Source organism: Sparus aurata, chromosome 10 (genome assembly GCF_900880675.1).
Source record: "Sparus aurata chromosome 10, fSpaAur1.1, whole genome shotgun sequence".
Classification (NCBI taxonomy): domain Eukaryota; kingdom Metazoa; phylum Chordata; class Actinopteri; order Spariformes; family Sparidae; genus Sparus; species Sparus aurata.
Genome location: NC_044196.1, coordinates 18,398,408 through 18,415,390, shown reverse-complemented (window position 1 = coordinate 18,415,390; position 16,983 = coordinate 18,398,408). Strand labels below are relative to the sequence as shown.

At 39.1% G+C, this 16,983-nt stretch overlaps 1 protein-coding gene across 2 annotated transcripts; it reads left to right on the top strand.

Moving 5' to 3' along the window:
- The first annotated feature begins 474 nt into the window (after positions 1 to 474).
- Positions 475 to 16,977, top strand: LOC115590545 (uncharacterized). 2 transcript variants are annotated; one of them, XM_030431938.1, is made up of 34 exons: positions 475 to 626; positions 772 to 845; positions 1,975 to 2,061; positions 2,358 to 2,463; positions 2,728 to 2,840; positions 2,945 to 3,015; positions 3,098 to 3,223; positions 4,831 to 4,926; positions 5,348 to 5,476; positions 5,551 to 5,676; positions 5,771 to 5,805; positions 6,410 to 6,441; positions 6,532 to 6,639; positions 7,565 to 7,670; positions 7,934 to 8,046; positions 8,151 to 8,221; positions 8,304 to 8,429; positions 9,574 to 9,669; positions 10,091 to 10,219; positions 10,294 to 10,419; positions 10,514 to 10,548; positions 11,155 to 11,186; positions 11,277 to 11,384; positions 12,308 to 12,413; positions 12,678 to 12,790; positions 12,895 to 12,965; positions 13,048 to 13,173; positions 14,220 to 14,315; positions 14,695 to 14,823; positions 14,898 to 15,026; positions 15,119 to 15,153; positions 15,808 to 15,839; positions 15,931 to 16,296; positions 16,382 to 16,977. In XM_030431938.1, exons 3-34 carry the CDS (start codon positions 1,995 to 1,997, stop codon positions 16,537 to 16,539), a joined length of 3,312 nt encoding a protein of 1,103 aa, XP_030287798.1. In that variant the 5' UTR covers positions 475 to 626; positions 772 to 845; positions 1,975 to 1,994; the 3' UTR covers positions 16,540 to 16,977. The 2 variants fall into 2 exon arrangements, with proteins under 2 accessions (XP_030287798.1, XP_030287797.1); XM_030431937.1 differs by having other exon boundaries at positions 721 to 845.
- The last annotated feature ends 6 nt before the right edge of the window (positions 16,978 to 16,983 follow it).

Here is a 16,983-nt window from a genome sequence, read left to right as displayed (position 1 = left end):
ACAAAACCACTTTGATTGAATGCCCACTATTGATAATGTATTAAACATCAATGTTTAGTGAGTAACTGATATTCTAGGTAACATTCAAGAAGAACACTTCGCACTTTCACAAAAGTTTTTTTTTTCAATTTCAGTAGTTTTACTTGTAATGTAATAACACTTCTGTAATTTAACGTTATTTGTACATCAAATATTTTCAGCACTCATTCCATTACTGCCAATCCCCCTATTTTATCAAGGTCGGTATGCCCTTGCTTTAGAAATATAAGGGTCTAACATGAAAAGGTTGTCATATAATCACACTGCTAGATAGTTATTTACCACATGTTAAATTGCAGCAAATTGCATTTACGGTTAATAACTGTCAGATGTAATAAACTGTGTAAGTTACTTTATTTTATGCAAGATGTCATATTTCAAAAGTTTCTACTTTGAGACTGAGAACCAGCAAGCAGTGAAGGTAATGTAGGACGGACTGTGAGTTTTATTGTTTAATGGGAGGGCGACTCTACACTGTGTGCTCGACTCTAGCACTACTGGACTCGCATTGGGTGTCGAGTGCTGCTCCTGTGCAAGTAGTGCCAGACAAAGTTCTCTGAAAAATTCAACGGGGAAAACTTAACAGGGTAGGCTAACATCAAATGTGCTTTTCTTCTTTCTCAAAATTAGAAGTAACTTTGTCTAGTCCTTACATTTTGAATGTTGAATGCTATCTTGCAGCAGTGATCGTAAACATAAAACGGGTCTAACTCCATATCTTATTTGGCAAAGCTATGAGTGAGATCAAGACACTGAGAGGAAGCCACATCCTCCATTAAACCTGACTGATTTCATTGAAGAAGTCTGTGAGTATTAGCAGATTGTTCTCTTTATTTCTGTCCAACTAAAGTACCGTCAGTCCTGCGGTATTAAAGGCATTAAATTGATTTTGAATCTGTGTAGATATTTCCAATGTTGTCTTATTGTCAGTAATCGATCTGAACTGTCATTCGCCACTTGGGTAAAAATAGGTGAAATTCTATACCAAGTGTAGCAAAGCAGAATGACTATACGGTTGTTGTGCTTATCAACCTGTGTTTCCTCTTCAATAATCTACCGAACCGTCGCACAAATGTCTATTTTAAGGAGTACACAATGCAACACCTCAAGCATAATGAGGCCAAATGTTGTTGTTGTTGTTATTGTTGATAGTAACCAACAGTGTAGTAAAAAGAACAATCATACTTAAGTTGACAATAAGATAGGTCTATTGTAAAATATTAGGCTAGTTTGGTAAAAGTGAGTCTCCCACACCAATAGTAGCCTACTTAAATAAAAGTCCTAAAGTATCGGAAATATATTGTGGCAGCCTGGCAAAGCATGTTCTTGAAGTAAATTATACATACATTAAGGTTATATGAATGTATATGGCCTACTTCATAGTGGGAGTCGAGCAATTGTCTACCTCGAAGACTACAGTAAGTGTTTAATCATTTGCCAAGATCATATTGTTGGTTGTGAATTTTTTCAAATATCTAAACGTTTCCTCTGGTGTCACGTTGATCTGAAGCTGAGGAGTCAGCCTAAACTAGTGAACGTGTGGCGCCACCTCTTGGACTTCAGACCACATAACAGAAGGTTTTAAGTTTGGTTGTGTCATTCAGTATGGACATTTGATCATTTCAGTGCAAGTATTAGTGTAATGTCTTGCAGTCCCTGCAAAGAAAAGAAAACATAAGCTGTTTATGCACACAGATTTCACAGTGATGGATGATGTGTAGGAATTAGGTTGATGTGTAGGAATTAGGTATTCAGCCAGGCTGTAGTAGATAAGGGTGCATAAAACGTTTACTGTTTAAGAGTGTCAGAAACACAAATCATGACTTAAAAACCTGCAAAATACTTAAACTGGAAGAACAGAAAATTTTACAAGATTGAAATGGAATTACATTATTATGCCTAATGAAAAAAGATAACACAACATTATATCTTCAGGGGGAGGGTCGAGAGGAAAGATGAGCAACTCCAGGAAACGACTCCATGAAGAAGTGGAATCTTCATCAGAGCGGTGGAAACAAAAAGGTAATACAGAGTTTAGGTGAGGTAAAGATTATTGTAGGCTGTTTAGTAGATAGAAAACACAATTAAAAGTAAAAGAAGATGGACGATGTATGACTGTACACTAAACTTCCTGACAACAGCAGCAGCTCATCAGTAATTCCATAGCATTTACATATGTTCTTAATTATCAGTAATACTGATCATTGTGGTCTCTTATTCCTCTGTAGTTTTGAATATTCTTCATATTCTAGTCATATTGTAACATCTGTAAATGAATGAAGATGGTGTAATGACACTGTGTTTTTCTTTCTTTGAAGTGACTCAGCCACAAAGACTTCATTATGGCCTTTATAATCAAGGAAACACATGTTACCTCAATAGTGTCCTGCAGGTTCTCTTCGTGACCAAAGATTTCCACAACAGGTTTGAAACAGCTGCTTTCATCTGTAGCAAAGTAGAAAAATTATTATGACAGGTTTTAGATACATCTGATGGTCAGGAGATTATCTTTTCAAAGGAAATGCAAATCAAGTATTCTAGTCTTTGATTTTTAGTCAAATTTAAGCTTCTCCAATTAAGGTGTTTCACAGACAGTTACAGGCTTTTCTATTTCTCTAACATTAGAAAACATTTACATGCTGGTAGTGTCCAAAGTTTGTAATCCAGTAAACTACCCTCTTCCTTAAGGTTGGATCAAAAATCAAAGTACACAGACAAGGAGCTGATGAGAATCTTTGAAAAACTGAAAGAAACAACATGTCGAACAGAAAACATTGCCAAGGCGTTTGAGATTAAAAATGGTAAGTTGACCAGTGATCAATAGGACAAGAGGGACGTTCATATAGCAGCTGTATGTTGTGGTTGATTGAGCATACCGGATTAAATCTTATGAATCATTCTGCAGTTAATCAACAAAGTGATGCTGCTGAATGCCTGCAGTTTATCTTGCAGAAGGTCACCCCACGGGCCTCTGAGGTGAGCACTTAGGGTAGAAAAAGTGTAAGTTGCAGGTCAATAAATGTGAATGTTATGTTGTAACTGATATATCTCTCTCAAGGTTTTCCAAGGAGAGCTGACATACTCAACAAAGTGCTCCAAAGGCCACATCATCAATGACGAGACAAACCCATTCTGGACTCTTCCAATGCCACTGAAAGATACCCGTGATTCAACCTTCAGTTTGGTGAGCAGATAGTTCAGATTCAAGAGAAAGCCAAGTCCATGCATAAGATGGTAGCTCAGCCCCATAGCAAAGGGGAAATACTTTCAAGAACCAATTTCACCGACATGTAGGGATCTACACAGCCCACAAATATTGTAATACTGATAGTAATAGGAACAATAATTGCAAACAACCCAATAATATAAATGATGCATGGCAATACTAAAGGGAACATGACAACAACTTACATTTTTGTTATTTACGCACAACAGTGGAAAAACTGAAGTGTCCATAAGTAACTCAGTTGCTCTGCCTGCGTCCTGTCTGCAGTGCATATTCTGTGCATGCAGGCCCTGTCTGCGATGGCGTCAGCTCTCACTCACCTGCTCATTATAGCTCGACAGGCTTTCTGACATTGGTATGAAACCAAAACAGGAAGATTTCTCTGTGATCTGCCTGAATAAATGGATCAGAAGGACACCAAAATCACAACATCATAATGGCACCTTGTTAAAAGCCTGAATTTGTGCTTCATCAGGTCGACAAGAAAACAACTTTTCCTCCACCCAACCTGTCTGCTCATCCTAAAGAGCCCAGAGACACTGTACCAGTAAACACACCAGCACTTTGGTTGTTGCAGCTGCAGTGTCTCGCTCTGGGACAACAGGCCTGTACACTCTACCTAACAAGCCCAGAGACACAGACAGTGAAGAGAGAGTCCAAAGGATTGATCTATAATAACGCAGCTCAGAAGTAACAGGAGGGAAACAAATATAGCAAGGGAACGCAAAACTGTTGTGGGAGAAGGCAAAAGAAGTCCTAAAAAGTCACCATGACCTGTAGTGGGAGACTACCATCCTTATCCGTCAAATTATTCAACAATCAGGCCCAGTAAATCCACTTGAAGGTTAAAATCCAAATTAAAGGAAAAACAGCCCAGATTTTAGATCCAACTCAGAGGAGAAATCCACTCAGAACCTAAGTTCAGAGCAGAGGTGAGACTGCTCAGAACCTAAGTCCAAAAATCACTCCAGAGATTAAGTCCAAAAATTTACTCCAGAGCCTAAGTCCAAATCAGAGGCGAGGCAGCAGGTCTTCAGTCAAAAAGGTGTTTATTCCAAGAGAAGTTATAAATCCATGAGGTACCCCCGAACAACTGAGAAATCTCCCCGGATCACCCCTTTTTATACCTGGGGTCAGTCACCAACGCCCCTTCTTGGACCACCCCCCTCGTCATGATCATGCGAGAATATTATTTAATATCTTCCCTAATGGTTGCAAAGTGTCTCACCCAGGCCTCTATCTTGGCCTTGGGTGGGCTGCGGCGTCACCTGTTGCTAACTCACTCCAGCTCTGTTATTATAAAGGGAGTATCTGACCTTGGTCTTACATCAGGCTCATATTCACTGTTAGAAGGTGTATTTCTCAAATAAAATTTATATGCATGATCATGACCCAGTATATATTTGCCACTACAGACCCTTAGGGGCCTCCATCAACGTGTGTGGTTGACCCTTCAAACAGACTCTTCAGCTCTTCAGCTGCTATCAACTAATAGTTACAGCATAATGACATAAATAATAAAAGTTTATTGTTTTATATTCATTGCAGCATTTGTGCTTCTACAGGAACAAGGTTTTGAAAGGATTTTCGAGACAAAAACATTCAGCGGAGACAACATGGTGTACTGCAACGAATGTAAAAGGAAAACAGAGGCAACAAGTGTGAGTTTTCAAACATCAACTGTGGCCTAACAAATGTTTTCAAGAATTCCAATGACAGTCCCTCCAGGATCTCCTGCTGGCTCTTTGATTTAGATTTTCACATCAGCTTGTCTAAAATTACTGCGGTGTATGTTGCAACATTTTGGAAAGAAATAGCGAGAGCAAATGAAAATTGCATGATAGTTAAGACGAGAAAAAGAAAGTAAATTTGTTAACGTACATGTGCAGCTCAACAGTTTTCACAGGGAATTATTTTGATCAGTGGAACTCATGGAGAACTAAGATGAATGGTCAAACTTTCAGAAAAGTTGCAGTGATTTGGACAAAATTGGAAAGATCGCAACTTCCTGGAGGGACTGAAATGAACACTTCATATGTTTGTCTACAATTGTTTACAACAATCATTCTTACGTGATTTAAGGGGTGTGAGATGACAGAGTTCCCTCCGAATTTGATTCTGCTTCTCAAGAGATTTGACTTCGACTACAGCACCATGTCACATTTCAAATCAGACTGCTGTGTGGAAGTGCCACGTGTCCTACAGAGAAAGGCAAGAGGAAGTAACTATGAACAGTGTTTGCTTTTGAAATCCCTTCTTGTACCTGACTGGGTTCGTCCTTGCAGAACAAGAAGTACGATCTGTATGGGATGGTGAACCACATGGGCAGTCTAGGAGGTGGACATTACACAGCCACCATCCTGTCTGAGGACAACACCTGGTATGAGTGTAATGACGATTACGTCAAAAAAGTGAGGGCCAATTTAACTCATCCATTAGTATGACACATTTTCAAAACCTGCAAAAAGAAATTATGTTTGTTGAAGGCTGCTCTTGTTTTTGCAGGTTAAAGAACCATTTGCACAAACCAGGACTCACAAGTATGTTAAATTTATTCCATTTGATCAAGTCTGACATAGTTGATGAAAAAATCTTACCAAAAGATTTGTCTGTTGTGTCTTTGCCTGTCGTGTCTTGCTGTCTCCAATGTGATAATCTTGGTCAGCGTCGCTGTAAATCACCTCCTTACTCTTGAAGGCTGCATTCACTGCGAGTTTGGTGTCCAGCCCTGTTCACTGGACAGTTTACCTAAAGGTCTTGTTGCCTGTGGTGACTCGCCCTGTGATCAGAGGTCTCGGTCTAGACAAACTTGAGGGCCACTGGCTCTAAAGCTTATTGCGCCGTGAGCTAATTACCTGCTGGCAAGAATAGCTAACAAAGAGCAGCAGTTAGAACTCTGGCCATATTCTCCAAATTACAGTCCTAAAGTTGTTGAGAAGATTATGATTGAAAGCTTCAGAACATCTACAGGGCTAAGATGACCTTGTGATGAGATTGCAATGTCAACTTATCTTTCCATGATAAACCCTGAATGTTTAGTCTCAAATCTGAGATATATTCTATCATCTTCTGGAAATGTTTACTGTACGTTCTCAACTTTTCCTTCTTCGTGCAAACACTAACTTCAATTTGGCTGTTCAACAGTTCCAGCACTGCATATCTGCTCCTGTACAAAGGTACGATCACAAAAGTGCATCAAGAAATCTTCAAAGTACATAACATTTACAGATAATTAATGAATATATAATATCTTCTTCTACTTGAAGCCTCAGGGAGTAAGAGAGACGAGGAGAGAGAACGATATCATGAAACTGGTCATCGGAATCAACAGATGGGACACAAAGTGGAACCCAAAAGATTCAGGGAAAGTGCAGGTGATAAAGAAAACAGACCAATAATGATTATAGATAAATATATAAGAAATGATTCATAGTGAACTGTAAAATAAATAAAATGCACTGAACGTACAGATGTCCTCTTGTGTTGTTAATACATGCTGATTGCGGTTTAAGGTTTTGTCTATTCAGTCAAGAAAGCAAATAGAGGTATTTTATTTAGTTTATTTAAGCATAAAACATTTTTTTTTTTTCAAAACAGTTGATACAGATCTGTCTTTTCTGACTGAAATGTATTCCCCAAAATTACATGGTGCACCACTAACCATGAATGCATCACAACTTTCTGCACGCTGGCACTGCTGCAAAAGATGCCCTTACCTTATGTAGGAATCAAATAGTTTAGAAAATTGCAGCACATGTTGATTTGCACATCGAAACTTTCCCAAACTCTTTCTTGCTGTTGTTGTTTCAGGAAAGGTGTGGGAAAAATGCCCTGTGGTTGTTAAATGTAATTAAAGTGAATAATATTTTCTCACATAATCCAATGACCAGGCAACAAACAAACAAAAAAAAAGAAAAAACTATATAGAGCCAGAAAAAAAAAATTGCTTAGCAGTAGGCTATATGCGACCTAGATGCTTATCATGATTCACCAGTTGGTTGACTGAAAGCTACTTTGAAACCAGCTTTGGAGAAAAAACATCTACCTCAGCACTTTCTCAGAACAACATGCACATCATTTTAGATGAAGATGTATGTGTCCAAACAATAAACTCATAGCTGACAACATCTTATTAGTAATTCCATATCATTTACATATGTTCTTAATTATCAGTAATATTGATCATTGTGGTCTCCTGTTCCTCTGTAATTTTGAACATTCTTCACATTCTTGTCCTAATCTAACATCTATAAATGTATGAAGATAGTGTAATGACACTGTGTCTTTCTTTCTTTGAAGTGACTCATCCACAGAGACTTCATTATGGCCTTTATAATCAAGGAAACACATGTTACCTCAACAGTGTCCTGCAAGTTCTCTTCGTGACCACAGATTTCCACGACAGGTTTGAAACAGCTGCTTTCATCTGTAGCAAAGTAGAACAATTATTATGACAGGTTTAGATACATCTGAGCGTCAGGAGATTATCTTTTCAAAGAAAATGCAAATCAAGTATTCTAGTCTTTGATTTTTAGTCAAATTTAAGCTTCTTCTTTTATGGTGCTTCACAGACGGTTACAGGCTTCTGTAGTTCTCTAACATTAGAAAACATATTCATGCTGGTAGTGTCCAAACCTTGTAATCCAGTAAACTACCCTCTTCCTTAAGGTTGGATCAAAAATCAAAGTACACAGACAAGGAGCTGATGAGAATCTTTGAAAAACTGAAAGAAACAACATGTCGAACAGAAAACATTGCAAAGGCGTTTGAGATTAAAAATGGTAAGTTGACCAGTGATCAATAGGACAAGAGGGACGTTCATATAGCAGCTGTATGTTGTGGTGGATTGAGTATACTGGATTAAATCTTATGAATCATTCTGCAGTTAATCAACAAAGTGATGCTGCTGAATGCCTGCAGTTTATCTTGCAGAAGGTCACCCCACGGGCCTCTGAGGTGAGCACTCAGTGAAGCTAAAGAGTAAGTTGCAGGTCAATAAATGTGAATGTTATGTTGTAACTGATATATCTCTCTCAAGGTTTTCCAAGGAGAGCTGACATACTCAACAAAGTGCTCCAAAGGCCACATCATCAATGACGAGACAAACCCATTCTGGACTCTTCCAATGCCACTGAAAGATACCCGTGATTCAACCTTCAGTTTGGTGAGCAGATAGTTCAGATTCAAGAGAAAGCCAAGTCCATGCATAAGATGGTAGCTCAGCCCATAGCAAAGGGGAAATACTTTCAAGAACCAATTTCACAGACATGTAGGGATCTACACAGCCCACAAATATTGTAATACTGATAGTAATAGGAACAATAATTGCAAACAACCCAGTAATATAAATGATGCATGGCAATACTAAAGGGAACATGACAACAACTTACATTTTTGTCATTTACGCACAACAGTGGAAAAACTGAAGTGTCCATAAGTAACTCAGTTGCTCTGCCTGCGTCCTGTCTGCAGTGCATATTCTGTGCATGCAGGCCCTGTCTGCGATGGCGTCAGCTCTCACTCACCTGCTCATTATAGCTCGACAGGCTTTCTGACATTGGTATGAAACCAAAACAGGAAGATTTCTCTGTGATCTGCCTGAATAAATGGATCAGAAGGACACCAAAATCACAACATCATACTGGCACCTTGTTAAAAGTCTGAATTTGTGCTTCATCAGGTCGACAAGCAAACAACTTTTCCTCCACCCAACCTGTCTGCTCATCCTAAAGAGCCCAGAGACACTGTACCAGTAAACACACTAGCACTTTGGTTGTTGCAGCTGCAGTGTCTCGCTCTGGGACAACAGGCCTGTACACTCTACCTAACAAGCCCAGAGACACAGACAGTGAAGAGAGAGTCCAAAGGATTGATCTATAATAACGCAGCTCAGAAGTAACAGGAGGGAAACAAATATAGCAAGAAAATGCAAAACTGTTTTGGGAGAAGGCAAAAGAAGTCCTAAAAAGTCACCATGACCCTTAGGGGCCTCCATCAACGTGTGTGGTTGACCCTTCAAACAGACTACAAACCAGCAAAATCAGTCTTGTGTGCTTCACATTCTGCACTGCCTGCATTCAATAGCAATTTTCATTCACCTGCATTCACATATATGTGTGATTGCATATCACAATGCAACGAAACGCTACTAGAATCAATTGCAAGGCTACTTACATGGATAATGTATGGGAAAGGGGCTGCTACAACAACACAATCTTCAGCTGCTATCAACTGATAGTTACAGCATAATTACATAAATAATAAAAGTTTATTGTTTTATATTTATTGCAACATTTGTGCTTCTACAGGAACAAGGTTTTGAAAGGATTTTCGAGACAAAAACATTCAGCGGAGACAACATGGTGTACTGCAACGAATGTAAAAGGAAAACAGAGGCAACAAGTGTGAGTTTTCAAACATCAACTGTGGCCTAACAAATGTTTTCAAGAATTCAAATGACAGTCCCTCCAGGATCCCGTGCTGGCTTTTTGATTTAGATTTTCACATCAGCTTGTCTAAAATTACTGCGGTGTATGTTGCAACATTTTGGAAAGAAATAGCGAGAGCAAATGAAAATTGCATGATAGTTAAGACGAGAAAAAGAAAGTAAATTTGTTAACGTACATGTGCAGCTCAACAGTTTTCACAGGGAATTATTTTGATCAGTGGAACTCATGGAGAACTAAGATGAATGGTCAAACTTTCAGAAAAGTTGCAGTGATTTGGACAAAATTGGAAAGATCGCAACTTCCTGGAGGGACTGAAATGAACACTTCATATGTTTGTCTACAATTGTTTACAACAATCATTCTTACGTGATTTTAGGGGTGTGAGATGACAAAGTTCCCTCCGAATTTGATTCTGCTTCTCAAGAGATTTGACTTCGACTACAGCACCATGTCACATTTCAAATCAGACTGCTGTGTGGAAGTGCCACGTGTCCTACAGAGAAAGGCAAGAGGAAGTAACTATGAACAGTGTTTGCTTTTGAAATCCCTTCTTGTACCTGACTGGGTTCGTCCTTGCAGAACAAGAAGTACGATCTGTATGGGATGGTGAACCACATGGGCAGTCTAGGAGGTGGACATTACACAGCCACCATCCTGTCTGAGGACAACACCTGGTATGAGTGTAATGACGATTACGTCAAAAAAGTGAGGGCCAATTTAACTCATCCATTAGTATGACACATTTTCAAAACCTGCAAAAAGAAATTATGTTTGTTGAAGGCTGCTCTTGTTTTTGCAGGTTAAAGAACCATTTGCACAAACCAGGACTCACAAGTATGTTAGATTTATTCCATTTGATCAAGTCTGACATAGTTGATGAAAAATCTTACCAAAAGATTTGTCTGTTGTGTCTTTGCCTGTCGTGTCTTGCTGTCTCCAATGTCATAATCTTGGTCAGCGTCGCTGTAAATCACCTCCTTACTCTTGAAGGCTGCGTTCACTGCGAGTTTGGTGTCCAGCCCTGTTCACTGGACAGTTTTTACCTAAAGGTCTTGTTGCCTGTGGTGACTCCCCCTGTGATCAGAGGTCTCGGTCTAGACAAACTTGAGGGCCACTGGCTCTAAAGCTTATTGCGCCGTGAGCTAATTACCTGCTGGCAAGAATAGCTAACAAAGAGCAGCAGTTAGAACTCTGGCCATATTCTCCAAATTACAGTCCTAAAGTTGTTGAGAAGATTATGATTGAAAGCTTCAGAACATCTACAGGGCTAAGATGACCTTGTGGTGAGATTGCAATGTCAACTTATCTTTCCATGATAAACCCTGAATGTTTAGTCTCAAATCTGAGATATATTCTATCATCTTCTGGAAATGTTTACTGTACGTTCTCAACTTTTCCTTCTTCGTGCAAACACTAACTTTCAATTTGGCTGTTCAACAGTTCCAGCACTGCATATCTGCTCCTGTACAAAGGTACGATCACAAAAGTGCATCAAGAAATCTTCAAAGTACATAACATTTACAGATAATTAATGAATATATAATATCTTCTTCTACTTGAAGCCTCAGGGAGTAAGAGAGACGAGGAGAGAGAACGATATCATGAAACTGGTCATCGGAATCAACAGATGGGACACAAAGTGGAACCCAAAAGATTCAGGGAAAGTGCAGGTGATAAAGAAAACAGACCAATAATGATTATAGATAAATATATAAGAAATGATTCATAGTGAACTGTAAAATAAATAAAATGCACTGAACGTACAGATGTCCTCTTGTGTTGTTAATACATGCTGATTGCGGTTTAAGGTTTTGTCTATTCAGTCAAGAAAGCAAATAGAGGTATTTTATTTAGTTTATTTAAGCATAAAACATTTTTTTTTTTCAAAACAGTTGATACAGATCTGTCTTTTCTGACTGAAATGTATTCCCCAAAATTACATGGTGCACCACTAACCATGAATGCATCACAACTTTCTGCACGCTGGCACTGCTGCAAAAGATGCCCTTACCTTATGTAGGAATCAAATAGTTTAGAAAATTGCAGCACATGTTGATTTGCACATCGAAACTTTCCCAAACTCTTTCTTGCTGTTGTTGGAAAGGTGTGAAAAAATGCCCTGTGGTTGTTAAATGTAATTAAAATGAATAATATTTTCTCACATAATCCAATGACCAGGCAACAAAAAAAACACTTAAAAAAAGAAGAAAAAACTATATAGAGCCAGAAAAAAAAAATCGCTTAGCAGTAGGCTATGTGCGACCTAGATGCTTATTACAATTCACCAGTTGGTTGACTGAAAGCTACTTTGAAACCAGCTTTGGAGAAAAAAACATCTACCTCAGCACTTTCTCAGCCATCATACACATCATTTTAGATTAAGTTGTATGTGTCCAAACAATAAACTCATAGCTGACAACATCTTATCAGTAATTCCATATCATTTACATATGTTCTTAATTATCAGTAATATTGATCATTGTGGTCTCCTGTTCCTCTGTAATTTTGAACATTCTTCACATTCTTGTCATAATCTAACATCTATAAATGTATGAAGATAGTGTAATGACACTGTGTCTTTCTTTCTTTGAAGTGACTCATCCACAGAGACTTCATTATGGCCTTTATAATCAAGGAAACACATGTCACCTCAACAGTGTCCTGCAAGTTCTCTTCGTGACCACAGATTTCCACGACAGGTTTGAAACAGCTGCTTTCATCTGTACCAAAGTAGAAAAATTATTATGACAGGTTTTAGATACATCTTAGTGTCAGGAGATTATCTTTTAAAAGAAAATGCAAATCAAGTATTCTAGTCTTTGATTTTTAGTCAAATTTAAGCTTCTTCTTTTATGGTGCTTCACAGACGGTTACAGGCTTCTGTAGTTCTCTAACATTAGAAAACATTTACATGCTGGTAGTGTCCAAAGCTTGTAATCCAGTAAACTACCCTCTTCCTTAAGGTTGGATCAAAAATCAAAGTACACAGACAAGGAGCTGATGAGAATCTTTGAAAAACTGAAAGAAACAACATGTCGAACAGAAAACATTGCAAAGGCTTTTGAGATTAAAAATGGTAAGTTGACCAGTGATCAATAGGACAAGAAGGACGGTCATATAGCAGCTGTATGTTGTGGTGGATTGAGTATACTGAATTAAATCTCATGAATTATTCTGCAGTTAATCAACAAAGTGATGCTGCTGAATGCCTGCAGTTTATCTTACAGAAGGTCACCCCACGGGCCTCTGAGGTGAGCACTCAGTGAAGCTAAAGAGTAAGTTGCAGGTCAGTAAATGTGAATGTTGTGTTGTAATTGATATATCTCTCTCAAGGTTTTCCAAGGAGAGCTGACATACTCAACAAAGTGCTCCAAAGGCCACATCATCAATGACGAGACAAACCCATTCTGGACTCTTCCAATGCCACTGAAAGATATCCATGATTCAACCTTCAGTTTGGTGAGCAGATAGTTCAGATTCAAGAGAAAGCCAAGTCCATGCATAAGATGGTAGCTCAGCCCCATAGCAAAGGGGAAAACTTTCAAGAACCAATTTCACAGACATGTACGGAGCTACACAGCCCACAAATGTTGTAATACTGATAGTAAAAGGAACAATAATTGCAAACAACCCAGTAATATAAATGATGCATGGCAATACTAAAGGGAACATGACAACAACTTACATTTTTGTCATTTACGCACAACAGTGGTAAAACTGAAGTGTCCATAAGTAACCCAGTTGCTCTGCCTGCGTCCTGTCTGCCGTGCATATTCTGTGCAAAATCACAACATCATGCTGGCACCTTGTTAAAAGCCTGAATTTGTGCTTCATCAGGTCGACAAGCAAACAACTTTTCCTCCACCCAACCTGTCTGCTCATCCTAAAGAGCCCAGAGACACTACCAGTAAACACACCAGCACTTTGGTTGTTGCAGCTGCAGTGTCTCGCTCTGGGACAACAGGCCTGTACACTCTACCTAACAAGCCCAGAGACACAGACAGTGAAGAGAGAGTCCAAAGGATTAATCTGTAGAAACGAAGCTCAGAGGTGGAAAAAAGTTTAGTAAGGTGACCCAAAACACATCGTGGCAGAAGGCAAAATTGGTCCTAAAAAATCTCACCATGACCCTTAAGAGACTTTGTGAACTTGTGTGGTTGACCCTACAAACAGACTACAAACCATCAAAATCAGTCCTGTGTGCTTCACATTCTGCACTGCCTGCATTCAATAGCAGCATGTGATTTTCATTCACCTGCATTCACATGTAAGTGTCATTGCAGATTTAGGCTATCGAGGAGTGGGCAAAACAACGCCTTGTTTCTCAAAACGCAATGAAACACTACCAGAATCAATTGTTAGGTTGCTTACATGGATAATGTATGGGAAAGGGGCTGCTACAACAACACGATCTTCAGCTGATATCAACTGATAGTTACAGCATAATTACATAAATAATGAAAGCTTGTTGTTTTATATTCATTGCAACATTTGTGCCTATACAGGAAAGAGGTTTTGAGAGGATTTTCGAGACAACAAGATTCAGCGGAGACAACATGGTGTACTGCAACGAATGTGAAAGGACAACAGAAGCAACAAGTGTGAGTTTTCAAACATCAACTGTGGCCTGAACAAATGTTTTCAGGGATTCAAGTGACAGTCCCTCCAGGATTTTGCATTCTGTTTGATTTAGATTTTCACGTCAGCCTTTCTAAAATGACTGTGGTCTATGTTGCAACAGTCAAGACCAGAAACAAGAAAGGAGGTTTGGTGACATACATGTGCAGCTCAACAGTTTGTACAGGGGAGTATTTCGATCAGTGGAACTCATGGAGAACTAAGATGATTGGTCAAACCTTCAGAAAAGTTGCAGTGATTTGGACAAAATTGGAAAAATCACAACTTCCTGCAGGGACGGAAATTAACGCTTAATATGTTTGTCTACAATTGTTCATAACAATCGTTCTTACATGATTTTAGGGGTGTGAGATGACAAAGTTCCCTCCGAATCTGATTCTGCTTCTCAAGAGATTTGACTTCGACTACAGCACCATGTCACATTTCAAATCAGACTGCTGTGTGGAAGTGCCACATGTCCTACAGAGAAAGGCAAGAGGAAGTTACTATGAACAGTGTTTGCTTTTGAAATCCCTTCTTGTACCTGACTGTGTTCTTCATTGCAGAACAAGAAGTACAAACTGTATGGGATGGTGAACCACATGGGCAGTCTAGGAGGTGGACATCACACAGCCACCATCCTGTCCAATGAGGACAACACCTGGTATGAGTGTAATGACGATTACGTCATAAAGGTGAGGGTCAATTTAACTTACCCATCACTATGACACATATACAAAACCTGCAAAAGAAATCGATGTTTTTGAATGTTGCTCTTGTTTTGCAGGTTAAAGAACCATTTGCACAAACTCGGATTCACAAGTATGTTAAATTTATTCCATTTGATCAATTCTGGGTTGATGAAACAATCTTACCAAAAGGTCCATTTAGTAGCTGCCAGAGTTTTCAAAACTCTTGTTGCTCTTTCACAGCAACATGACTCTGTCTCTGCCTGTCGTGTCTTGCGGTCCCCAATGTCATAATCTTTGACAGAGTTGCTGTAATTCACCTCCTTACTCTAGAAGGCTTTGTTCACTCCGAGTTTGGTATCCAGCCGTGTTCACTAGGCAGTTGACCTAAAGGCCTTGTTGCCTGTGGTGACTCCCCCTGTGATCAGAGGTCTCGGTCTAGACAAACTCGAGGGCCACTGGCTCCAAAGCTTACTGAGCCGTGAGCTAATTACCTGCCGGTAACTAGTTACAGTCAAGAACAGCTAGCAAAGAGCAGCAGTTAGAACTCTGGCCATATTCTTCAAATTACACCTCTAAATTTATTGAGAAGATCATGTGATATGATTGAAAGCTTCAGAACAGCTACAGTGCTAAGTGGACCTTGTGGTGGGATTGTGATATCAACTTCTCTTTCCATGATAAACCCTGAATGTTTAGTCTCAAATCTGAAATATATTCTATCATGTATGTTCTTAACATTTTGCTGCACTGTGCAAACAATAACTTAAATTTGGCTGTTCAACAGTTCCTGCACTGCATATCTGCTCTTGTACAGAGGTAAGATCACAAATGTGCATCACGAAATCTTCAAAGCTTGTAATATTTACAGATAATTAATCAACATGTATAACTTTTCTTCTTCTTGAAGCCTCAAGGAGTCAGAGAGACGAGGGGAGAGAACGACAGGATGAAACCAGTCATCTGGATCAACGGATGGGACACAAAGTGGAACACAAAAGACAAATCAGGGAAAGTGCACGTGAAAAAGAAAACAGACAAGCTCAAGATAGAGAAGAGAGGGACAAAGAGTCATTCAGGCATCCCTACAGAGGAGAGGAGGGTCATCCAGAGCATGGAAGGAAAGATTGGAGCGTCACCAGGGACCAGCACAGGGCCCCAGTAGAAACAGATGTTTTCCTCCATAAAAAACAACACACAGCCTACTCCAGTAAACATCACCCGTACAGTAGGACAATGCCAGATAAGAGGACACAAATGAGGAGAAATGGGGAAGGTGAGGTGAAATTGTCTGCACAATGAATCCCTCATTTGAAAGTGCTTGCCTAAGGAAAATATTTTCTGTCTTCCTTTCCTACCAGATCGGGATCCTGAGCAACCCTGTAAGAGACTAGCTGACATCCTGAAGAATCCTTTTGTGATTGGTGCCATCATCGTTGTTGGCGTTCTTGCAATAGCTGTGATCCTTATTCCTGTACTATTACCTTATCGACCAACCACGATGGCAGAGACCCCATGATGTCAGCACTGGACATGGAATTAGAAAATGTCAATTGGCAACTTGACATCAAAATGAAAGCTCTTAATGTTATTAATCAACTGTGATTCTTAATTTTTTTATTTCATTTCCCGAGCTATGTCACAAACCACCTGAATGATTAATGGAGACAGTCAGGCACCTAAAATACATTTAAAAAATTTGAATAATATCCCTCACTCATGTAATGGTTAACTAGTGTTTTGACATCAACGGTGTTTAACTCAGCCTTACGTTTCTATGAGAGTTTTTTGTGGCATTTTTTAACTTGAAGATCTCTATTATTTCTGTACTCCTTCAGTTAATCATATATTTACTGTGTATTTTGCAATGTTTTCAATATCATTTATCATTATATCATTTTGTGTTTAGTGAAGACACATTATTTGCTGTTCAATAAAAGTTCAAATACAAACAGAGTTTATT

Bases quoted from the DNA above. Each gene is read 5' to 3' on its own strand.
- LOC115590545 (XM_030431938.1), top strand. From the start codon at position 1,995: ATGAGCAACTCCAGGAAACGACTCCATGAAGAAGTGGAATCTTCATCA. The intron at 8,222-8,303 runs GTGAGCACTCAG...ATCTCTCTCAAG, and splicing joins TCACCCCACGGGCCTCTGAG to GTTTTCCAAGGAGAGCTGAC. The intron at 13,174-14,219 runs GTGAGCAGATAG...GTGCCTATACAG, and splicing joins ATGATTCAACCTTCAGTTTG to GAAAGAGGTTTTGAGAGGAT.